At 34.7% G+C, this 24564-nt stretch overlaps 4 protein-coding genes and 1 pseudogene across 5 annotated transcripts; 3 read left to right on the forward strand and 2 right to left on the reverse strand.

The window, feature by feature from the left end:
* Positions 1 to 772: 772 nt before the first annotated feature.
* LOC118046585 (glucan endo-1,3-beta-glucosidase) lies at positions 773 to 2016 on the reverse strand. Its single transcript, XM_035055558.2, has 2 exons — positions 1913 to 2016; positions 773 to 1749 (listed from the first exon to the last, which is right to left on the reverse strand). Exons 1-2 carry the CDS (start codon positions 1983 to 1985, stop codon positions 788 to 790), a joined length of 1035 nt encoding a protein of 344 aa, XP_034911449.1. The 5' UTR covers positions 1986 to 2016; the 3' UTR covers positions 773 to 787.
* A 1403-nt stretch (positions 2017 to 3419) lies between these two features.
* LOC118046584 (heat shock 70 kDa protein 8) lies at positions 3420 to 7267 on the reverse strand. 2 transcript variants are annotated; one of them, XR_012170880.1, is made up of 3 exons: positions 6958 to 7267; positions 3892 to 5707; positions 3420 to 3805 (listed from the first exon to the last, which is right to left on the reverse strand). XR_012170880.1 is itself a non-coding variant. In XM_035055557.2 (2 exons), exon 2 carries the CDS (start codon positions 5703 to 5705, stop codon positions 3987 to 3989), a length of 1719 nt encoding a protein of 572 aa, XP_034911448.1. In that variant the 5' UTR covers positions 5706 to 5707; positions 6958 to 7267; the 3' UTR covers positions 3829 to 3986. The 2 variants fall into 2 exon arrangements, 1 of the variants encoding a protein (XP_034911448.1); XM_035055557.2 differs by lacking the exon at positions 3420 to 3805 and having other exon boundaries at positions 3829 to 5707.
* Positions 7268 to 12266: 4999 nt separating this feature from the next.
* LOC118046583 (amine oxidase [copper-containing] alpha 3, peroxisomal) lies at positions 12267 to 18468 on the forward strand. Its single transcript, XM_035055556.2, has 5 exons — positions 12267 to 13218; positions 16162 to 16546; positions 16644 to 16757; positions 16863 to 17401; positions 17515 to 18468. Exons 1-5 carry the CDS (start codon positions 12443 to 12445, stop codon positions 17720 to 17722), a joined length of 2022 nt encoding a protein of 673 aa, XP_034911447.1. The 5' UTR covers positions 12267 to 12442; the 3' UTR covers positions 17723 to 18468.
* A 584-nt stretch (positions 18469 to 19052) lies between these two features.
* On the forward strand, positions 19053 to 20299 carry LOC118046582 (amine oxidase [copper-containing] alpha 3, peroxisomal-like; annotated as a pseudogene).
* A 761-nt stretch (positions 20300 to 21060) lies between these two features.
* LOC118046581 (primary amine oxidase 1) lies at positions 21061 to 24393 on the forward strand. Its single transcript, XM_035055555.2, has 4 exons — positions 21061 to 22221; positions 22298 to 22411; positions 22895 to 23439; positions 23989 to 24393. The coding sequence occupies exons 1-4, from the start codon at positions 21097 to 21099 to the stop codon at positions 24149 to 24151; spliced, it is 1947 nt and encodes a 648-aa protein (XP_034911446.2). The 5' UTR covers positions 21061 to 21096; the 3' UTR covers positions 24152 to 24393.
* The last annotated feature ends 171 nt before the right edge of the window (positions 24394 to 24564 follow it).

The raw sequence follows: 24564 nt of genomic DNA on the forward strand, positions 1-24564 counted from the left end.
ATATTAGATATTTTAATCAACATTTATTTTTCAATTTTTTATTTATGTTTTTATTTATTGTTAATGACTTTTTTCATATACTTATACAATGGTTTGTGATTTATTTATGTAAAAATATACATTGAAACATTTTACGTGTTCAATTTTGTTTTTATCATATATGAGTGTTTTCAATTTGATCCTTATTTTTATATTGTTTTATTTTTCATTTCAGCATTCAATCTAAGTTGATGTTGCATTGTTTTTTTTTATTCTTCTCTTTATTTTTATTTTCATTTTTTTATTAATACCTCATTTTATATGTTTTTTTTTTAAAATAAATTTTAAATTTATGCTTTAATTAATACCTCTTCCCTGTTATTTTTTAGCCTTTTTTAAAGAGTAATAATTATATTATATATGTTTAATTTTTTAAGAAGTTAGTATGATTCATCTATAATTGTTTTTATATTTTATATAAATTAAATATTTTTAATTTATGATATTTTTAATTTATGCACCCTTATATTATATTTATTTTTTTATTTAATAATTTTTTATTGATCAAGATTATCCCGAGTTATTGAATTTCTTTTATTTTTTTAAAAACACATATGCTACGTTCAAATATTTTACTTAAACAATAATATGGACCCGCAGTATATGCATTCACCATTTAGTTGATATATAAAATGTGCGAAAAAAACAGCAATTGAACATGCAATCGCTTAAGGAATAGAAATGGTTCTTTTCTTATTTCATACAATCAAGATCAATACAAAGTTACTTCGTTTTCAAAATTAAGAACTCAGCGCCACAACTGATATACCTCAGTGAGGTTGGGATAAAAAGTTCCAAAATTTCTCTCAAACTCGTCCGGTTGCAGATTCTCATTGAACATCTCCGAGATGTAAACTTCCAAATTAATGTCCGCCTTTCTCGGCGTGCATCCCTTTTCAATGGCATGCTTCCTTAGATTAAGGTTGTAGATTCGAGCATTCTCGGTGCAAGCATACGACCCAACACCTGCAGTTGGCCACCCGGTCTCGGCGACGACAAGTTTGACATCCTCCTTTTGCACCACCCTTACCATTGCTGCTACAAATGCATCCACCATAGCATCAAAAAGATTGAAATACTCTAAATCCCCATCTGTAAACACTGGCTTTTGGGTCTGAAATAAGGCATAGTCTAATGAAATATGTTGTGGCTCCGAGACCAGAGCATGGTAAGGGTACAAATTGATCAATAATGGGGACCCTGTATTATACAAATAATTCGTGAGGTTATTCATAATTTTGTCGACCCCATTCACGAATCGACCAGCTGAGGGAGGATAGGAGCTTTCCAGAACCTTACCCCCGACTGCAGTTGTAACATAGATATAATCTACGCTTGCCTTCCTTACTGAATTGTAGAGATTAATAATTGCTTGTGGTACGAGAGATTGAACAACACCAGGAATTGCCTCATTGCCAACACAAATATATCGGAACCGAACACCCTTGTGAACATAAGTAAGTACGTGGTCTCGAAACCATTTGTCTGCAGCTTCCTGGCTAGAAGCTACATGGGCAATTGCTTCATCTGGAACCCCGATGGTTACGACCAAGTTGGTTCCACTTAGAGCTTCTAAAACTTCCGTATTGGCATCATAGACCCGCACTAATGAAATCGCATAGTTCATGTCCTCAGTGAGAAAATCAATTACTCTTTTAGGGGATGGGAGATTATCTCCATTTCTTCCATAAATAATCCCAGCATCCCCACCTGAAAATTGTCAACGGGAAGCAAATTAATACGGTGATATAATGTAATTGCAGATAAATGTGTCACAGATCCAGAGGTTTTAAGGGCATGATTCGATCGTTTCTTAACACGATTAGAAATCGTGCTTATATATGCTCGAGGATTAGTGGGGAATTACTCTCACCTAAGACCATCGAGATGTGAATTGCAGCCACTGTTAGCACCATGATCCACATAGCAATTTTAGGTGTTAACATCTTGAGTTACTGATCACCTGCTTAAACACACTAGAGCAAACAAATAGAGGGAATAAAGTAAAATTTCACACTGAAATTACTCAAGAACTATTAGTAAATAGCAATACGAAAACCTCGACCGCTCTCAAACCCTAGCTAATTATCAAACTCTTAATTAGCAGCCCCCTCCCACTATTTTCCTTACAAATATATATCCTTTCTCACAAATAAAAATCTTCATGAAATATTTAGAATGAGATATGGTACACTAAATTCGACTGGGAAAGAATGTATATATGATGTTTTATACTGGGAAAGAATATAAATCTAATAAACAAAATTCCAAGTTCTTATTTTTTTTGTGGTATCTACAATAATCTCTGTCAAGCAACTATCAGAATAACAAAAACAGTTATCAGCAGTATTGTTACTTACAGAGCAACGAGCTTCTTTCCTTGCAAGGATATATATTCTTCTATGGTAAAGGTCAAAGCATTACGTTTATAAAAGAGGATTTGAATTAGTTCAAACAAACCATTTATACAAGAAGAAGAAGAAGAAGACGAAGAAGGTCAAACAAACCGTTTCAAAATATAACTGCCTAGTCAGATTTTTTGACTTTCGAATGATTGAATGTTTGCCACTTCTCAAATGATCATAATTTTATTGCCAAATGTGAAGAGCTGCTGCATGTGACAGATTAATTCTCGTGAGAAAACAATCAATGAGGAGTTATCTGCAATGAATTACATTAGCTATGTATAACCATGGCTTTGCTAATTCTACAGCAGATTAGATATCATAACACTACCTGTTTTGTACAAGAATACATTAAGATGGGTAATATGCATGCACTTTTGCAATAACAATTACACTTTAACCGGCAATCCATCATGAGTTCTTCATTCCTCCTCATGAGATGTGCTTCGGACGCTCAAGTCCTCGTATTGCGCATGATTCGATGCCATCCGCAGGTCATGATTTTGGCACCTGTTCGAGTAGAGAATTGCACTGCATACGATGAAACATATCAACTACCCAGATAATTATAAAGAGAGGCACCTCTGATTCTCAAGATTAATTTCTCTTTGTACTGTATTAAATAAATAAATCTATCTGTAATTCAGTGTTTTTTTTCCCTGCCTCGGATTCTCAAGGACTTCATAACAAAAGAAGTTCAAAAAATTTGGATAATGGTCCGCACAGTAGCTCACTCCTTTTGTTTTGGATTGAGGTGACAACTGAATGTGCTCTATTATTTACTCTTAATGATCTTTTTGATCCTTTCTTTTATAATAAATGAAATTAAGTGAATTGAAAGTATACAGACCAAGTTGGAGTCTGCAATCTATCCAGCCAGTTAGAAGACTAATTATGAACAATAATGATCACTTTAAACTATTAATCTATACTTTCTAGGCCTTGTTGCAGTTAAAACATATATTTATACTAATTCCAGAATCAGACACCAGGCAATTTTATTTTTTAAATTATTTGAATTTTGTGAGAACAGGCCCATAAGAACAACTCGTATTGGCCTCTTGTGCTTCGTCCAATTTGAGGGGTATAAAATTCAGCCATGACCACTTATATCTCTTGACCACTAATTACTCTGAGATGGACCGTTGTTATTCCCTGTTTCTCTTGACCTGACCCTCACAGAGTATAATGGCGAAGTAGATACAGCCCAGAACATATAACTCCTTCAGAAACTACCCACAAAATTGATGCTGCGTGGTGACAATGATCAAACTGAAACTTCTAACTGTACTTCAGATCCTTCTCCCTTCCAAACTCGTTGAGTCGATATGTCGCAGCTAGATTTTATCTCTATAACGTTCCTGAATCATTTATGTTTATAAGAGATTGAAGGGAAACTAAATAACATCAAAGCCAAATTCTATACATGTATTATTTTATTACTTACAGCAAGCTCACTTTCTTGTGAAAAGTAAACAACTTTTCATTTCGACACTCTTTTATCATCCTAAACGGATGCAGTCTAGAATATCACCCTCGCCTTCACATCTTCTTCTGCACAGTAACCAGATCAAGAGTCGACCCATATGACCGGTTCAGGGCTTCAGCACACCAGCCATGCCCATCATCAACTGTAGGCATCCTGACTTCCATAAACGGTGCCATTGGCTGATCAGTTCCTGGAATCACCACTCCAGCAAAAACTCTGAGCGTATTTGAGGCATCAATGTCCATGCACACATTTATCTCTGGAACTCCTTTGGGTGCAGCTGGGATTCCCACGATCTTGAAATAACCCAGAAGATGATTCTCTTCCACCTTTGTCCCCTCACCTTCATAGACAAGTATTAGAGCTTCGGTTTGGTTATCATGGGTGGTTGTGAATAACAACTCTTTCCTTGCTGGCATTGTGGTATTTCTAGGTATGATTGGGACAAAGCAGTTCCCATCTGCTCTAATTCCAATGCCAAGGGGGGTAGCTTGGATTGTTAACAGATCCAAATTTCCAAAGGGGTCAATGATTCCTGATGCAACTGCTCCTTCTAGTGCTGCCCCACAGACTGCAGCTTCCAATGGATCTATTGCTTTGTAAAGTTCCTCTCTTTTGCACACAGCCTTGACAACGTTTCTTATCTTTGGGATATATGAACACCCGCCTACAAGTATAACATCAGTCAAATCCTCTATGTCTACCTTTGAGTCACGCAAGCACTGTCTTACGAGGCTCTCACACTTTTCAAACACCTTAAGGTTCACTTGCTCGAATTCCTCCCTAGTGACCACCTTATATATCTTGGATCCATTTCCCAAGTCAACATTCACCTGAACACTGCTCTGCGAGGAGAGCTGATGGATTGCATCTTCAGTTGCTACTCGAAGCAACCCCAACGATTTGATCTCGTTGACTCTGTGGTTCAGGAAAAGGCTCTCTGAGTTTGGCAAGAGATACTGCATCATGTTCTGCAGTATGTCTTCGCCTCCAATAGCAGCTCCTGCTAAAGCCTTAATCTGTGAAACTCCTCCAGCAGTGGCAGTAACAGCTACATCACAATACCCAGCACCCATGTTAAATATAAGGGCGTTCTTCTCACTTCCGCTTCCCATATTCTCATGCACAGTCTGTTGCTGCTGCTGTGCATATAACAATGCCACAGCCGTCGGCTCAGGCATCAACCGGAGGATGTGGAGGCCAGCCATGGCACAAGCACGTTCAATCCGTGTCAATTGAAACCTGCTAAATGACACTGGAATGGTTAGAACAACATTTCTTATGGGCTTCTTCAACTGAAGTTCAGCCATGGCTCGAAGTTCAACCAGAAATATTGCAAGGACTTCTTCAGGCGTGGTGGATCTCCAAGCATTGTTCACTAAAGCTGCAATAAATGGGCGAACACCAATATCCAAAGTCTGAACCAAAAATGGAAGCCTTTTGCTTGCATGAACCACAGGATCAGTATCCACTCTACCTATCAGTCGTTTCATGTTGAAAATCGCAACGCCAGATAATATTTCATATTCATGGGAGATCTGATTGCTGACTCCACCTGAAGGGACTTCTTCCTTGAAGGTAACATATGATCGCATCAACTTTTGGTTTCTGGTGTTCTTTAGGAGCTCTACCTCGGAGCCATTCCAGACTGCAATACTGCACTGTGAAGTCCCAATGTCAATTCCAATTGCAATTTCTGCAAAAGCCGGTGAAGATTTCTCCTCCCCAGTGGTTTCACTATCAGATGCCACAGTGTATTTTGGTTCTTCCATTCCTGTATTTTGACGAAGAAATAAGGAAGTTGCTTGTCAAAAACTTGAAACAGATACCCACCCACACACGCAAACGCATATATATGCCCCCGCGAGCGTGCAAGACAAGGATGCTGAGGCAAAATGCCTGAACTTTGAACTTTAACCGTGACATAATTTTTATGTACAGAATCAAGATGATATCAAATCCAACAAAAACATCCACAAAGAATTCCTGTGTTTTTGGTCTATCTTCTGAAAGATAGGTGAGTCAGACACCCTTTTTGATCATTCACGTTAGTATCATTATCTTTCCCACCAATTTTAACAATATGAAAAAAGATGAGGGTATCTTGAAAAGCATTGTCTACTAATCCCAGTTCAAGTTACATATAATGAGGGCATTTAGGCTCTGAAACCAAATAAATAAAGAAAACAATCTCACCAGACATGAAAAAAGTTCTAAAATGAATCATTTCGTGCTGGAGAACCTTTAGTAAGGTAAGAGTATGCTTCGTAGACAATGCAGACATTGTACCTTTTCATTGTAGAACAAAACGAAACTGTACGAAATGAAGCCAAGTTGGTAGCATATGTATATATAAATAAATAACTGATTTCTATCACCAAATAAAAATAATGTATATTAATCCCAAACAAAGGAAATAACTAACTAGTATCTAAAGAGACATCAAGAGCGAGGGCATAATTGATTTTTGAAGGGTAAAATTGCAAACCCGAAAACAATTGAGCCTTTCCTGGCAAGTGGGTTCTTATGAACAATTCAAATTTGAAACTGCAAAAATTAATTCAAGCTTTCAAACATGTAAAGATAAAGTACAGTTCGCGTGGATTTGGTATTTCAGCAAACACCTTTAAGGCATTCTTCATCTATTTAAGTAAATAGACATGAAACGATGAAACACCTAAAACCCATCTAAAATATGACTTACAAAAAACTTCAATATCCCTTGATAGTTGAACATTCATTGTAGAAGAAGCATAAGCTTGCAACCGATTTAAGAGCAGATAAATTCTCACGAGAAGTCATATTTGCTACGATAAACAAAAACAAGCCAAACCCGGTGGCCATTTACTTCAAGGACTTAGGTTGATTTAGTACGTTAAATTTAATAAAACAAAAATTAAGAGAGCAAATACGATCACTAGTTACTTGATGACAGTTTCAGGAAACTAATAAAAATAAGAAACATGGATTGTAGCAAAGTAAAAAAAAAATACAAAGAAGATAATGAGTTCGAGAGATGCTAACCTGACTAGTTTTTCTTTATAGAAAAATAATGTATGCGCAAGAATGTCACAAGGAAAAAGAGAAACGCTGTTGCTATTGATATTGGTAGTAGAGGCTACAGAGGGAAAGAGAAGCAGTTAATAAATAAAGGGGAAGAAAAGTAAGGAAGGAACAATTTAGAAGAGACCAGAAGGACTGAGTCCTTCTGGACTCTGGTGATGAAATGAGAGGGCATGCAAAGGTGGTGAGGTGTCTCCCTCATGTTCTAGACTTTCCCGGAAGGTCTAGAAGCTTTTGAGCCAGATGAGCGTCTTCTTCCCCTCTCTTCTCTTTTAGTTTAACCTTTACGTCTGGGCCTTTGGGTTTGCTTGTTGTGACCAAATTAATCAATGTTCATTAATAGGCCTTTTATCTTTTTATTTTTCTTTTAAAAAAATAGTTTGGGCTTTAAACTAATTTATAGGCCTTTAGTTTTGTTTTCTTATGTTGTTATTTGCGAAAAGCTATTTTTGTGTTATTGGTATTTTTATTTAATTTTACTTATGCATTAAATTTAATATTCTTTATAAATAGTGAAATACGTGAAGTTTTTTTACCTACTCTCGAATACAAATTTATATTTCCCGGTGTTTTTCACTTATGCATTCTTTTAGCTTTGTGATTTATCCCTTTATTCTTCTTGCAAATTTAGCTTTTTTTACTTCTTCTTTTTTCTAGTATAGAGCTTCCTATTTTAGATTTTCTTTAAAATGAAAATCTTTGTACTTCATTGGGTTTTTCGTAAAGGGCCTAGCCCTCTTCTAACTTAGCTGGGCAGGAGGCCTTGTCTCTGTCATTTTCCTGTTTCCGCACAGTTTCATAAGTTGCCATTGTTTCGATGCATTGTATCAGGTGGGCCAGTTGAGATATTCACCTGAGTTTCAAAGCTCGAGCAGGCCCAATAACATCTTTAGCATCAATAATTGATCATGAAAAACAAAAGTTCCGTCGAGCTCTGTGTAAAGGATTAATTTGTATCGGAACTCTTCGTGCCATGAATGAAGAATGGCACTGTAGAACATATTTTGGGTTTGGTCAATCTGCAGTCCCGTCCAAGAGGTGTAACGTGATGATAAAAAGGTTGAGATCTGCACAGTAGATCTCGAGTTCAAGTCAGGATATGCATCTCTTGTTGCCGGGGTTTTACTTGCTCACCTAGGCCCACTAAATATGTTTTCTAGAGAGTGGGGTTTCCTCAAATCCAAAAAATAAAAATCTGCAGTGCCGCTTGAGCCACTTAGGAACTTTGCTGGCCAAGATGCATGGGATTCCCACCTGTGAAGATACATAAAGTTGTTCGCATCTTTGAGAGGAATACTGGAGATATAATGTGGTGGCACAAGTAGACAGCGATTCCAGGCGTAGATGTTCGTGGATTTTAGATGAGGTTTTAAAATAAATAAATTAAAAATTGCTTGGTATCGAATGAATGATGGTTTTGCACAGTAGAAGACTTTAGACCAGAGGTAAGCCTGGTGGTGAGAATGGTGTCAACTGTTGCCGATCATGACGACATTAATGATTTGGAGTTTAAGCGACGTGGTTCGATCAAAGTCACGGCAACTCGTTGATTTGTGAAGCTTATTTCTAGCCTGGTGATATTGGTCACTTGAATATTAATTTTTATTGGTAGTTTGATATATTTTTTTTTTTAGACAGTCAAATTTGGATTTATTGGACAACATGCAATATTTTTTTTTTTTTTTGTATTTTCTTATAAAAAGTAATAATTTATTATAAATCCTTAATTTTATCAAATAATTTTTTAATAATCTTTTTTACCATCATTCCACCAAATTATTTATAAGAAATAGGTAAACCTCAAGTATAATATTAAATTATTGGAATAACATCAATTTCATACCCGAACTATCGTATCAATTTTGTTAACAAATTATTTTTTGATTTCTCAATACAAAACTCTTGTTATATTCCGATGAAAAAATATTAAATCTTGTATAAAATGAAGTTTTTTCTTGTTTAAAAAAATTTAATTTTGATGGAAAGCTTTTAAAATAAACGGAAGTCTTTAAATAAGACTAGACTTTTGATAGTAAAATTAATATAAAAAACAGCTTGGATGAAAAATTGAGATTAAGGGTATTTTTAAAATCTACCCATGAAAACCTGATTTATCGAGGTGAAAATATCATTTCAATATAATTACAAGAGGAACATTTTTGGTTAAGCAACACGCCCTTTATATGGATTTGGATACTTCACCCTTTTTTATTTTATTTTTTATTTTTTTTATTCACATGAAATATTCAAATTAGCTTACGCCGTACCTTTCACCCCTTGCTTCGTTATATGAGTGCTCTTCGATGCCATTCCCAGGGGAAAATGTGATGCTTTGTTATACGAGATAAATCATCACGGATTCAATGATTGATGCAAATAATGGGCATAGGAAAAATCAACGTGGTTAACGCCGTCATGGACGTAACATCAGGCGATGTTAAAAATGGGTAGCATAAGTTTGGTGGGACGTGAAATATGCGTCAGCTATGATAAATTACCGATAAAATTGAAATTCAGAGAGGCCTACGATGAGACATCGAGTGTACTTTGATATCATCGAAAACGTCATTGATTGCCAACACAGTGCTGACATACCTGTAAGTATGCAGACCTCTGACAGATGCGAGAGACGTTTCCAGTCTTGTCTATTCAGAGTCCGTTATTTGAGGTTCCTTTTTTTAGTATAGTAAAATAAAAATAATACTGTCTAGAAAATACTCAGATAGATAATATAATTTAAAGAATTGAATATAAAATCTTTTGTGTCCATTTTTTTTTATCCCTCTTCTTTTCTTTTCTTGTTATAATCTATAAAGTGAAAAACAATCAAAAATCTTAAAAATACATTTAAACTTTAATAACAACATCACTTTTATCATTAAAAATATCTCAATAAATAATTCTAAGAGGTAACTCAACTAATCAGGTCTTTAACTTGCTCCTCAATGATAACGAGTTCGAGTTCTTTTAGGACAAATAAAGGCTTGCATTATTATTAATTTCAGGGTTTGTAAGATTAGCCGAAGTGTGCGTATGTTGGCCCGAATATCCACGTTATATATATATATATAAAACAATACAACAACATAAAAAAAGTTAATAATGGTGAGCAGAAACTACATAAAGTGCCCAAAGGTAAGTCAATCCTAATACTTTTGAATGACTTGTGTGACCCATTTTATTTACCGTTAATGACTTTTATTGAAGTTATTAGATTCATTTCATTAAAATTTTTTTAAAAGTATATATGATGCCATGATAAAAGTTTTAATGTGTTTTTTAGGATCTCTTTCTTTTCTTGTTTTTTTTTTTTCTTCCTATCCTCTCTTTATTATAAACTATGTCAGACTATCTTACAATTTAAAAGGGTAGTATATGATATTTGCCATTCATGAATCACAAGTAGTATCTACAACTCTTTAAATTATATTATTTTTTTAAATATTTGTTAATCATGTTATTTTTTTTCAAAAAAAAAATTATGCTAAAACTATAAAAATTCCATTTTTTTTTAGTATCTATCGGTTTTTTTTTTTTCAAGTAAAGAGAATTTGATTGAGATTGTATAAACTGAAATTTCGATGAATTTGTTCATGTCTTGTTTGGTTGCGTTTCATTTTTTAGCTTCGTGGCCATCGTTGACTCTTACCTGTACGGTGAGGAGAAGTTTTGAGAGCATGGATTTCAATTTTGTTTGAATAATCTAGAATGAAACCGGTATGTTTGCTTGAGATTCTATTTCTGGGTCAAATTCTTAATAGTCAAGTTGCTGACTCAATTCATCAGTTTCTTTTTTGTTAATTTAAACAGGTTTTTATATTTATTTTTCACTAAAAAATTCTTAATTGATAAATACTTTAACTGTTTCATTTTTTTATATATAAAAATATGGTGTGAAAAATAAAAGATTTTTTTTGTTGAAAGATGCAGTTCAATGCACACGTGTTGCGTAATTATGAGAATTATTGTTCTATATTGACGAATCTACCATTTAGTGGGTACATTAAGTAGCTGTTTGAGAGTGTGGCTAAATGCTGTTTGGTTAACCAAAATAAATTGCTTTTTGATGGTGGGACCCATCAAATTATGAGCCGCACCAGAACAGTGGAGCATGGCTCCACTGTTCACTGAACAGTGGAGCCATGCTCCACTATTACAGTTTTAGTGTTTTTTTTTTTAATTTGAAAAACATTGCAATAAGTTTAGTTTTTTTTCTTGAAAAATTAATGCAATTAATTGATTTTACTCGTATTGTTCACGTGAACATGAACAATATTATTTTTTTAAAAAAATTAGTTTAAGGTGAATTAAATTTACTCGTATTGTAATCTCAATTTTATTCCTTATAATATTTTACTTAATTTTATTGCACGCTCAAAAATTATTTTTTTTGTAGTTCTTGTCGAATGAATTTTGTACATAATAAAATTGTAAATGTTTTTTAAAAAATGTGTTTTACTTGAAAAACTAGTATTAATATTATTTAGTAACACTACATAAAAAGAAATTCAGTTTTTATTTTTATTTTAATTGTGTTCTATTTTAAAAAATTAAAAGGAGATCGCTGGATGACGTAACAAAAGATTCAGTTTTGGTTGTTGCGCGCTTAAGAAACCATGAAAAAATATAGTCCTTATTGGATAGATTTCGCATGTGATGACATTGCACATAGTGTAATGGAATAATAAAAAATATTTGATATCAATATTATTTATTTCATGATGTAATAACAGTAGTTAAATTTACAATATTTTAAATTAAAAATCATTAATATAAATATATATATTTTTAATTATTTTATAACCTCAATTTGAAAAGCATTTTTATTAACCAAACACATTAAACTACTTTTTCTTCAACCTCAATTTCAACCACAGTTTTAACCAAACACCTATTTTTTCAAACCAACCTCAACTAAAAGTACTTTTTATAAAACAATTTTTTTTAAAACCACAACCACAAAAGCTACCACAATACCAAACATAAGTAATTTACAGAATTGGCGGGACTAAAACAGTTACCCTTTCTTCAATAGAGGGAGTTCAGTGAAACATTTTGTAGCAGTCAGTATATTTTACCTTCACAGGGCGCAGTAGTAAGTAGAAGGTTGATTATTGTTTTTTAAAATGTTTTTTATTTATAAATATATTAAAATAATAATTTTTTTAAAATTTTATTTTTAATATTATTACATAAAAAATTTAAAAATATATACATATAAAAAAATCAAAATTTATGGAAATTTAAGTCTTCAAGCAAGTCCAATAAAAAACATTATTTTTAACACCGGTCGAGGACAATAGCATTAGTGGCAATTTCAAGCAACTTTTTGGTGTATTTATTTTCTTGTACAAACGAGGACAAGAGATTGAGGCATTGGTCGGGGAGCCTCCAAGTCTTCCATTATAAAACTACTTGACAAATGTATTTTTCACCATCCTGATCTATGGCTTTAATCCCCAACAGTCTAATTCTCCTTCTCCTCTCTACTCTCTTGATCATCATCCCCACTCACCAACGTCAACACCCGCTAGACTCCCTAACCCCAGCCGAATTCTCCAAAGTACGAGCCGTGGTCCACAGCTCCTACCCCATACCGAGCCACACCACAGCCTTTCACTATGTAGGCCTGGAAGACCCAGACAAACTCACCGTTCTTTCATGGCTAAATGACCCCACCGCCAAAACCCCACCTCGCCAAGCTTTTGTCATTGCACGTATTAACCAAACCACTCACGAAATCATTGTTGACTTAACAGTCAACAAGATTGTTTCGGATAAACTTTATGATGGTTATGGCTACCCGTTGCTCACTTTTGAAGAGCAAATAGCCGCCGATGCGTTGCCGCTCAAATACGCACCGTTTTTGGAGTCCATTAGAAAGAGAGGGCTCAAGATTGAAGAGGTTGTCTGCGGGAGTTTTGCTGTTGGTTGGTATGGAGAGGAAAGAAGGAAGAAAAGGATTGCCAGAGTCATGTGTTACTGTTTAGATGGTACTGTGAATGCGTACATGAGGCCGGTTGAAGGAGTTACTGTCACCGTGGATCTTGAAGAGACGAAGATTATAGCATTTAAAGACAGATTAACGGTCCCGATACCAAAGGGAGATGGGACTGACTATAGAGGATCAAAGCAAAGCCCGCCTTTCTTGGCACAATTAAAGGGGATCACCATGATTCAACCTGACGGTCCAAGTTTTACTATCGACGGACACAGAATAAGGTAAGTTCAGGGCAGAGAGCCCATACTTTCTCTTGACTTTATATTAAAAAAAGAAAAAAAAAACCTGTGAGAGAATACGTTTTTATTTTACTTTATAAAATTATTTATTAAAATAATATTTTTTTCATGTTAATCTAAATCAATTTAATATATTATTATTTTAATAAAAAAAATATCACTTTAATATTTTTTAATCAAATTATATTTTTATAAGTTATTCAAATTATTTTTGGGTTTACAAAATTAACTAGATCATATTGGTTCAACCCTCACTTAATTTATACTTTTTTTTCACTAAAAAATAACATTAATAATATCTAAATATTTTTTTATATTCAATAAAAATTAACTCATTTTTTCTAGCTAGTTGTTTCAGCATACACCTACCTCATTGTTGGAAAAGTATGTTTTATGCCTTGTTTGTTTCACGGAAACTGAATTCCAGGAATTCAGTTTCCTCATTTTCCAACGTTTGGCAACCATCCGGAAAGTTAGTCAAAGGAAAGTTAATTCCTTAACTTTTCGGTCAACAAGGAAATTACTTTCACCCGCAGGAAAGTGTTTTCCTTTGCTTATCAAAAAGAAAACACTTTCCTTTATTGATAAAACACATCTTCTTCTCTCTCTGTGTCCGAAAATAATTTATAATTCACTGCTACAGTAGCAGCGAATTATAATTCGCTGCTACTGTAGCAGCGAATTAAAATGCAAAGAGTTGGTTTATTTTATTTAAGTAATGGGTTTTTTTTATTAAATCAAAGTTTAATTAACTTTTCAATTAAACTTTTGATTTTATTAATTAAAATAATCTAAAATTTAATTAAATCAATTCTCCAATTAAACCCTTGATTTAATTAATTAAACCCTTGATTTAATTAATTAAACTAGTCAAGAGTTTAATTAAATTTTTAAACTTCCAATCATGTTACCCTTAACCCAAATTTTAATTCATCCTTCATTTATTTTATTTTTATTTTTCATCATCTTATTTTTTAAAATAATAAAAAATAAAAAGATCAAAATTGGGTCATGACAATTGTAAGTGATTAAATATTTTATATATATTAGATAAATTTGAAAAAAAAATTAATTCATTAATAAATTATTTTCCAGTTCATTTTCCATAACACAACCAAACACTGGAAAGTGTTTTCCAGTTCATTTTCCATAACACTACCAAACATCGGAAAATACTTTCCCGGAATTCACTTTCCAGGAATTCATTTTCCCCGGAATTCACTTTCCAAAAGGAAACCACTTTCCTGCAAACAAACGGAGCATGCATCCTATGGTCAAAAAAGCATTGTTTAGTCTTTATAGTATTTGTTTTTTTACATTTATTTGATCCTTGTAGTTTTTGTTGTGTACATTTCTACTGTAAAACTTCATTTTGCTAATGCTTTAATCCCTAGATGTTACAAGAAATTTAATTTCATCCTTGATGTTTTCAAAGAATCTCAATTTAGCTCCTAAAGTTTTTGATATTTTCATATCCGGTCCTTGTAGCTTTGAATATTTATGTTTTAGTCTTAAAACTTTATTTTCTAAACATTTTAGCCCTTGACTCTTGTAAAAAGTTCATTCTGGCCTTTTAAGTTTTCATGAAAGTTTAATTGATTTAAATTTTTTTTTTTCATTTTTTTTTTGTCCTTCAAGCTTTAGATTTTTGTCTTTTGATCCCAAAACTATATTTTTTTATGTTTTAAGAAATAAGAGAGAAAAAAAACGATCGTTGTATTAAAGAGTTTGTCTTATAAATAAGAATTCAATAAATATAATTTTGCTTTTTAACCATGTTAAAAAAATTGATCGAGATCTGTAATTTTTTTATTTGGTTTGATTTTTACATTTTGTGATTAAATGGTGTTTTAAGATTGAAAATATTGTTATTGAGATTCATAGGGTTTTTTTGTGTCTAGGTGAAAACAAGTTGAAATTTGTATTTTGAGATATAGAAATTCAAACTTTGGTTTTCTAGTCCCTCGTATCATAAGATATGTCTTGGCATACTATATGTCATACACTTTATTTTAAAAAGAGCTTTAATATATCACATATCATATGCTCGTTTTTCTTGCTTGGAAAATAAAACCAGGCATGCCTAGGTTTTATTTCTTTTAGGCGAGGCAAACAAGCCTAGCCTTTTTTTTTAAAATAACACATGTAGTCCTGACCTTGCATATCTAGACACCCTTGGACCATCCTTTGAAGCCTAGAAGCACATGGGCTTTATCCACTTGGTCCTTGAATTCTTTTTATATATGTTAAAATAAAACCCTCTTTATATTAATATTTTTTAATCATATGATTATATTTTTCTTTTTTAAATAAAATCTTTTTATGATAATATTTACAAGTATTTTGTGGATAATTGTATATGAATATAATATTTTTGTATATAAATACTGCACATGAATATTTAATGAGAATAAATTATATAATTTTTTTATCATGAGTTTTTTTATATAATTTTCATGAATTAATTATTTTTATTTATTTTTTCAAACAAGCACATAAAAATTATCAAGACATGATTTTTTATTTTCTTATTTAAAACTTTCTTTTCAAATCATGATAAGTTTTTACTTCTAAGCTTCTAATATAAGAAACATGCTTTTATAATAAAAATAAAATAAATGAATAGTAAAAATGAGATTTTAACTAATAGAATACATTTTTTTTTTAAATTTAGATTATTAAAATTCCTACAGTCATTTATTTTAATTACCTTAGTTTTTTATTGAAAAAATTATATTGTTAATACAAAATACATGTTTCGTCAAAACAAGAAAAAAGTGTAGATAAAAAAAATGAGGATTGTAAGATATATATATATGGTGGGCCAATTGGGATATTAACAAAACATTCTCTCGTCGTCACCGGTTCAACATCAAAATCTCCGTCACTTTTGACAGCATATTAATAATTTAATATATGTATTAGGTGGGCCAATTGGGATTTTCATCTGAGTTTCGACTCTCGAGCAGGCCCAATTATATCCTTGGCATCCATATTTGATCTCCAGAAGCAAAAGTTTCGTCAAGTTCTGTATAAAGGGTTTGTATCTGAGCTGTTCGTGCCCTACATGGACTTAACTGAAGAATGGTACTACAGAATATTTTTGGATGCTGGTGAATATGGGTATGGTCTATGTGCAGTGCCGCTCGAGCCATTTAGGGACTGCCCTGAGAATGCAGTTTTCATGGACGCCTACTCTGCTGGCCAAAATGGGATGCCTGTGAATAAGCCTGATGTTTTTTGCATCTTTGAGAAGTACGCCGGAGACATAACGTGGAGGCATACGGAGACTCTTATACCAGGCAAAGAGGTTAGCCATTTTTCCTGTTTCTTGGCTTGTTTAGTTGGGGCTTTTCATTTTTGCCATGATTTTGTTTGATCGTTTTGACTGAATGGTGGCGGCGCAGATAAGAGAAGTGAGGCCGGAGGTGACCCTGGTTGTAAGGATGGTGTCTACTGTTGGCAACTACGATTACATCAATGACTGGGAGTTTAAACAAAGTGGTTCAATCAAAGTCACGGTAACTCATGAATTAAAAACGAAGTTTTTTATTTTTTGAGAGGAAATGACAAGCGAAGTTAAGGAGCAATGTAGTTAAATATATAATTGATGATTTTCCTTGCAGGTTGGGCTAACCGGCTTGCTAGAAGTGAGGGGGTCAGTATACACCCGCAATGATCAAATAAAGGAAGAAGTCTATGGCACACTATTAGCAGAGAATACAGTGGGCGCACACCATGATCATTTTCTTACTTACCACCTTGATCTTGATGTGGACGGTGATGCAAACTCCTTCGTCAAGTCCAATCTGCAAATGACCCGCGTGGCTGATCAAATGTCGCCTAGGAAGAGTTATTGGAGGGTTGTCAGTGAGACGGCTAAAACAGAGTCTGATGCGAGGATCAGGCTTGGAGCAGAGCAAGGTGACCTGTTAGTGGTTAATCCAAACAAGAGGACCGATTTGGGGAACTCCATCGGCTACCGTTTGATCCCGGGGTCTGTTACTCATCCCGTCTTGTCAGACGATGATTACTCACAAATTCGAGGAGCCTTCACCAAGTATAATGTGTGGGTTACACCATATAACAAGTCTGAAAAATGGGCAGGAGGGCTCTACGCTGATCAAAGCCGAGGGGATGATACCCTAGCAAGATGGAGTCTCAGGTACTGCTATGGTATTAGTACGACGCCGATAATCTTGATTGTTTCTTCTTAACCTCAAAATTACAGTACTAAATGTTAAAATTTTGTTGGGTCAATATTTCTTGTTAATGCAGGAATAGGGGAATAGAAAATAAGGACATCGTGTTGTGGTACACATTGGGATTTCACCATGTGCCATACCAAGAGGATTTTCCAGTGATGCCGACAATAAGCAGTGGGTTTGAGCTCCGGCCAGCTAATTTTTTTGAGAGCAATCCGGTTCTCAAAGTTAAACCGCCTCCAACTGTCAACTGGTCCAATTGCTCAAGAAAGTATGTATAATTGGTCTAAATCAATGGATTTTTTTTTGCCTAAAAAACAAACAAGAACAACATAAAATAAAATAAAAATCCTTCTTCCTAATTGTTTCACCAAATCTATGATTGAATCTGTTTTTTTTTTTTCTCGACTTTTATTTGGGATTTAGGAATGACAATCTTCTTCTTCTTCTTCTTCTTCTTCTTTTGATGAGAGAATTGTCAGTTACCGATATAATTCGCATTCCATGTCCTTTTCGGAACAGCAAAATAATATTATAAATCACATCCATAGTTGAGATTTCTTCGTACACATATATGCTTTGTGTCACCAATCTAGGGCTTGAAATAGAAAAATATTCTTGAACTATATTAGGGCATTCGGTTCGTGGAATTTTCAATTCTGTTAACAATGTGACAATTATTAATTCCAGTTTTCAACGATTTCCATCCAAAGGCAATGCCTTTTGATTGATTTATTTACACCGACATTATGGAATGTTCCCACAATCAAAACGCCCCCCTGCAATAATCGGATGATTTTGCCATCATACAAAAAATAAAATAAAATAAAATCATAAACACTATCTGGGCACTATTTTCTGTCAAGTTTTTGAACTTTCCATCTACTGTTGTTCCAAAGTGTGTCCTCATTAACATCCAAGGCTTCAATCTCCAAGAGTCTCATATTTTTTCTCCTCCCTGCACCATTTTTGGATTCAATTAGAAAGATATAGCTCAAGATGTAAGAGGTTGTGTGTAAATATTTAGATGGGAAAGTGAATTTGTACGTGAGACCAGTTTGGGGAATTACTGTGACCGTTGATCTTGAGGAAATGAAGATCACAGGTTTTAAAGATAGATCAACTGTGCAGTACCAAAGGCTATAGAAGTTATTTTATAGTCTTAAGAGACTAATAGAAATTGTAAAATGAAGTATCCATAAGGTCCAAGATAAGCCTATAAAAGTATTTTGAAAGTATCCATCCTAAATAACCTTCTATTATCTGACAATTTTGGATATGTTTAAGAAGTATTTTGAAGAGTATCAAGTCAAATTCGCGTTACATATGAATTGAATATGAGTATTTGGACGGCTGGGCCATCCCATTTTGTCAATTATTTTGTTTTCCTAATATTTTGTCAATTATAGAATTTCCTTTTGTTTTGATAGTACCACACTGTTTATCAGGTCGGCGAAGTGGGATTTTCATTCGAGTTTCGATGCTCGAGCAGGCCTGGTTATATCCTTAGGGTTAGCATCAATACTTGATCTTGAAAAGCAATAGTTCCGTCAAGTTCTGTTCAAAGGGTTCCTATCTGAGGTCTTCGTGCAATATGGACCTAACTGAAGGATGGTGTCTTCTGTTGGCAGCTACGATTACATCAATGATTGGGAGTTTAAGCAAAGTGGCTCTATCGAAGTCACGGTAATAAACTCCTAAATGATGAAGATTATTTATCTAATGTTTATTCGAGGCCATTGTATTACGGACTTCTCAAACTGTCATAAACCAGCATCACTAATTGCATTGCATTAAAGCTAGGTTTGATTCTAACAGCAAGCTACCCTTAACAGCAAAGTTGCCCATTCTTGTGATTTTTTTGGTGATCGTTGCAAATGACAAGGTTGTATTTGATTCTGTTGGTAAATGTTGCTCTTGAAAATGGCATTTTCTCTAGACGGGCTAGACCTGGCAAACTCTCTCTCTAAACAGAGCTTATTTCCCTCCAGCTTGGTAATAGTGTCCTTCGATGACCTCATGATTCATGATTTTTCTAACAGGCTGGGCTGCCTGGTTTGCTTGAAACGAGGGGATCAATGTACACCCATAAGGTTCAAATAAAATTAAGAGGAAGCTTATGGTACATTCTTACCATGGGCGCACACCATGATCACTTCTTTACTTCCCATCTTGATCTTGGAGTGGCTGGTGATGCAAACTCCTTTGTCAGGTCTAGATTGCAAATGACCTCAGTGACTGATCACAGTCGCCTAGGAAGAGTTGCTGGAGGGTTGTGAGTGAGAAAGCTAAAACTGAGCCTGGTGCAAGGATTAAGCTTGGAGTTGAACGAGCCGATCTGTTAGTGGTTAATCCAAACAAGAGGACCGATATGGGGAGCTTCGTTGGCTACCTTTCAATCCCTGGGTCATTTGCGGGCCCCCTCTTATCAGATGATGATTATTCACAAACTCGGGGAGCCGTCACCGAGGATTATCTGTGGATTACCCCATATAACAAGATTGAAAAATGGCCGGACATTTTGTTGATCAAAGCCGGGGAGATGTTACCCTGGCAAGATGGAGTCTAAGGTACTGGGCACGATACCAATAATATTGATTTGTTGACCTCAACGTAACAGCAGTTCGTTCTAATACTTTGCTGGGCCAACTGTTCTTGTTAATGCTGGAAAAGGGGGATAGAAAAGAAAGATATCGTGTTGTGTTACACATTGGGAGTTCACCACTTGCCGTACCAGAAGATTTTCCAGATGACAATACTTAGCGGTGGATTTGAGCTCCGGCCCGCTAACTTTTTCGAAAGCAATCCGGTGCTAAAAGTCAAACCACAATTGATTTTTGTTGAAGAACCATGAAAAACATCAATAAGGCCATTTCCCTTCTTTCTAAAAGTCCAATGTCCTTGAAAATCTCACCATACAATTTAAGGAATTTGAAGTTCTGCAACTAAATGTCTGGCCGCAAAATTTAGAAAACAATTGGATAAAACTGCTGACGATGTGGGATCCTCCATTTCAGTTCGATGTTAATATGTTGCTGAAAAAACAATGGCTAGCATAAAGCAGCTTACAAAAACATCATTACATCATTACACCATGTGAAATGTGTAGTTCTGGCTTGCTGACAAAGTAGTATTCTAGGATTTTGAACAGCCAAATTCAGCAAATCTTCCAAATCCCAAGTGTTGTGAGATGCTTAGAAGTCTCAACTGCTGCTTTAAGACTCAATGTGGTGTTCACGTTATAATTTAGTACATGGGATTCGCTTGGTGGTTGATTTTAATCGAAACTTTGCTTCGTTAAGGCGGCTTGTAAAGTTGAAACTTCAAGCATTTGACTGGGTTACGAAGAGCAAATAAAGGGAAGTCTGCAAGTCATTATACTCTTCACGATTCAAAAGCAAAGCAAGTCAATTATTCTTGCTCTCAATGCAAGGAAAGGACTTGTGCAAAGGCACTCTGTTTCTGTGTTCCCCTCTTACGAAGTAAGATTAAAAGAATGTAAAATGGGGGCAATCCTTTTTTTAATAATATAGAAGTTTCCAAATGTAGCCTTTACACGGAAGGGGTGATAAAAAAAATTTAAGCCACGTCTCCTAAAGTATATATGGTGTTAAACAGTGAATTGTCTGGTGCTTCCTTTGTTAAAGCAGCATCCATGACTATGAACTTGCTACTTCTAGTTTTTATCCTACAATGCTGCTTGGTAGCTAGCCTTTATCATCCCTTAGACCCTCTCAATCCAAATGAAATTGATCGAATAAGGCTTATTATTCAAAATTCTAGCCTTGGCAATCTTCCGAATCTAACCTTTCATTTTGTCGATCTTGAAGAACCAGAAAAAGGAGATGTACTCAAGTGGCTATCTTCGCCTGAACAAAATAAATCTATTCCTCCTCGTCATGCCAAGGTGGTTATTCGAGTTAGAAGGGAGACTCATGAGCTCATCGTTGACTTGGCCACAGGCACTATCACATCGGACCGTCTCTACTCCGGTCATGGATACCCTCCTCTCGCTTTTATTGAGCTTTTTCGAGCTAGCAAATTGCCACTGAAGTATCCCAAATTCATCGAGTCCATTATGAAAAGGGGCTTGAATTTGTCCCAGGTTTCTTGCGTACCATTCACCGTTGGTTGGTATGGACAAAATGTTACAAAACGAGCGCTTAGAATTGCATGCTTTTACCGAGGGGGGTCAGTTAATGTGTTTGCGAGGCCTATTGAGGGAGTAAGCATGCTTGTTGATGTTGATTCTATGCAAATTACCATGTACACTGATAGATTCAAGGCCCCTCTACCTAAAGCTGAAGGAACAGATTTCCGTTCAAAGAAGCAGCCTCAGTCTATCGCATCCAACGTATCAGATGGCGGGTTTACCGTTGATGGTCACAGGGTTAGATGGGCAAATTGGGATTTTCACGTAGCGTTTGATGCTCGGGCAGGAATTACTATATCAACAGCCTCAATATTTGATGCAAAAGTAAAGAAATTTCGTCGAGTACTGTACAAAGGTCATGTATCTGAGACATTTGTTCCTTATATGGATCCTACCAGTGACTGGTATTTTAGGACTTTCATGGACATAGGTGAATTCGGGTTCGGCCGATCTGCTGACACCCTCCAACCACTAGTCGACTGCCCAGCCAATGCCTTTTATTTAGATGGATACGTGACCGGGGCGGATGGGCAGGCACAGAAAATGCCTCAGGTCATCTGCATTTTCGAGAGATACAGTGGTGATATAGCATGGAGACATACAGAAATTAATGTTCCTGGAAAAGTGGTAAGTTCCTAGTCCAGCAAGTACTTTGTTTGGGGGGACTTCCCTGAATTGTGATTGTAACTAAATTGTTTTGCAGATCAGAAGTGGGGAGCCGGAAATCAGTTTGGTGGTAAGGATGGTGGCTACTGTGGGAAATTATGATTATGTTCTTGATTGGGAGTTCAAGAAAAGTGGCAGCATCAAAGCTGGGGTAAGCTTCTATATATATATATATATATATATATATATATATATATATATATATATATATTGGTGTTCCATAATTAACTGACCTTTGCATTTTATCTCTCTTATTTTTGCAAAGGCACTGTCAAGTAGTGAGTTTTTTTTAAAAATATTATAATTATTATTTTTTAAGAGTGTTTTTTATTTAAAAATATATTTAAATAATATTTTTTTTTATTTTTAAAAATTTTAATTTTAATATCAGCATAAAATTAAAAAACTATATATATATAATATTATTTAAAATAAAAAATTCGGTAATAAAAATACAATAATTATCCCAAAACTTTTACTTCTGTTTGAAACATCAACTTTTTATTTTTTCTTAGAAGCATTAAACTAATGCTACTCAATAGATTTTGATTGAAAGTGTTGGTCTTTTTCTATAATTACATGATTAACAATTCGAATTAAAACATCTCTTCTGCTTCTGCTTCTGCTTCTGTAGGTGGACCTGACAGGAATATTAGAGATGAAGGCCACCTCGTACACAAACAACCACCAAATAAAGGAAGAGGTCTACGGCACCTTAGTGACGGAGAACGCCATTGCCGTTAACCACGACCACTTCCTCACGTACTACCTTGATCTTGACGTTGACGGTGACGGCAACTCATTCGTCAAAGCAAAACAACAAACGGCAAGAGTACCCGCGTTTCACGCTCACTCCCCAAGAAAAAGTTACTGGACGGTCGTCAGGGAAACTGCCAAAACTGAAGCTGAGGCACGGATTCAGCTCGGCTTGGAGCCAGCTGACCTCTTAATTGCGAATCCAAATAAGAAGACAAGACTTGGAAATCAAGTGGGCTACCGGCTAATTACTGGACAGCCAGTTAATTCTCTACTGTCGGATGATGATTATCCACAAATCAGGAATGCTTATACAAAATATCAAGTGTGGGTGACTGCCTATAACAAGTCAGAGAGGTGGGCTGGTGGGTTTTATGCTGATAGAAGCAGAGGAGAAGAGGGATTAGCTGTTTGGACCCGCAGGTAATTTTTGGGACATGCATTTTTATATTTTCCTCGGTAAACGAATTAACAATGCTTTAGAAACAAATCATATTTGGTTTTCATATTTGATATTTTAGGTTCTCATTACTATTAATTTATCATATTTTATGTTATTCTTCAATTTATTATTTTGATAAATATTTTCATATAAATTAATGAAAATATTTGCATATAAAAAAAAACTCATACTATATCATATTTATTAAAAATAAAAACGAAAAATAAATGTTATGTTAGAATTATTTTTTATTTTTATTTTTGTAATAAGTCATGTCTGGTTTGAGTTTTTTATGTGAGGCTATTTCAACTAGTTTTGATGAGAATATATGATGGAATTCCAGAAAATCTGCACTGGAATTCAGTCCTTTATTGAGAGCTTCACTTTTGAGAAATCATGTTGAACGATGGCATGTTTCTGTTTTTTCTCTCTCTTTTTTTCCTTCCTGTTTTATACTGTTTTTAATCAATTATTGTGCGACAGTGGAAAACGTTATCGAATGATTCAACGAGATGTTATTTGATGTGCAGGAATAGAGCGATTGAAAACAAAGACATTGTTCTATGGTACATCGTCGGATTCCACCACATTCCATACCAAGAAGATTTTCCAGTGATGCCCGCACTTCATGGTGGATTTGAGCTTCGACCTGCAAACTTTTTTGAAAGCAACCCATTGCTCAGACAGGAGTAACTTATGCTAAGCAATCCTTTAACATGCTAAAGAATTCTTGGCTTGCCCCCTTGTTAACAATACCAAATTTCACTGTCGTCCAAAAACCAAAAAGAAAGAAAGAAAACCTGACATGGTTGTATTCTTGAACTCAAAACATTACTCAAATGGACAACGTATTAATTCTTTATGAAGCATCAAGTGCAGAAACTAATAGATGCCCTGCTTATATTCACATCTTTTGCTTTGGACGTCTTCTTGATCGGCAGTGTTTGTTAAGAGAATTTTGGTGATAATCTGCAACATTTGCATATTAAGTTGATAATTTCCTGTGGAGATTTGACCATCAGTTTCCAACTTACAAATTAATTTCGCAATACAGTTCGTTTTTATTTCTGTATTTGGTCGTCAGGCTTATTTTTAGAAGTTGGAAT

This window comes from Populus alba, chromosome 10, assembly GCF_005239225.2.
Source record: "Populus alba chromosome 10, ASM523922v2, whole genome shotgun sequence".
Lineage (NCBI taxonomy): Eukaryota > Viridiplantae > Streptophyta > Magnoliopsida > Malpighiales > Salicaceae > Populus > Populus alba.

Coding starts and splice junctions, on each gene's coding strand:
- LOC118046585 (XM_035055558.2), bottom strand. CDS start 1,985: ATGTTAACACCTAAAATTGCTATGTGGATCATGGTGCTAACAGTGGCT. Junction 1,750..1,912: donor TCACATCTCGATGGTCTTAG/GTGAGAGTAATT, acceptor GACAATTTTCAG/GTGGGGATGCTGGGATTATT.
- LOC118046584 (XM_035055557.2), bottom strand. CDS start 5,705: ATGGAAGAACCAAAATACACTGTGGCATCTGATAGTGAAACCACTGGG.
- LOC118046583 (XM_035055556.2), top strand. CDS start 12,443: ATGGCTTTAATCCCCAACAGTCTAATTCTCCTTCTCCTCTCTACTCTC. Junction 16,547..16,643: donor CTCTTATACCAGGCAAAGAG/GTTAGCCATTTT, acceptor GTGGCGGCGCAG/ATAAGAGAAGTGAGGCCGGA. Junction 17,402..17,514: donor CTAGCAAGATGGAGTCTCAG/GTACTGCTATGG, acceptor TTGTTAATGCAG/GAATAGGGGAATAGAAAATA.
- LOC118046581 (XM_035055555.2), top strand. CDS start 21,097: ATGACTATGAACTTGCTACTTCTAGTTTTTATCCTACAATGCTGCTTG. Junction 22,222..22,297: donor TTAATGTTCCTGGAAAAGTG/GTAAGTTCCTAG, acceptor ATTGTTTTGCAG/ATCAGAAGTGGGGAGCCGGA. Junction 22,412..22,894: donor GTGGCAGCATCAAAGCTGGG/GTAAGCTTCTAT, acceptor CTGCTTCTGTAG/GTGGACCTGACAGGAATATT.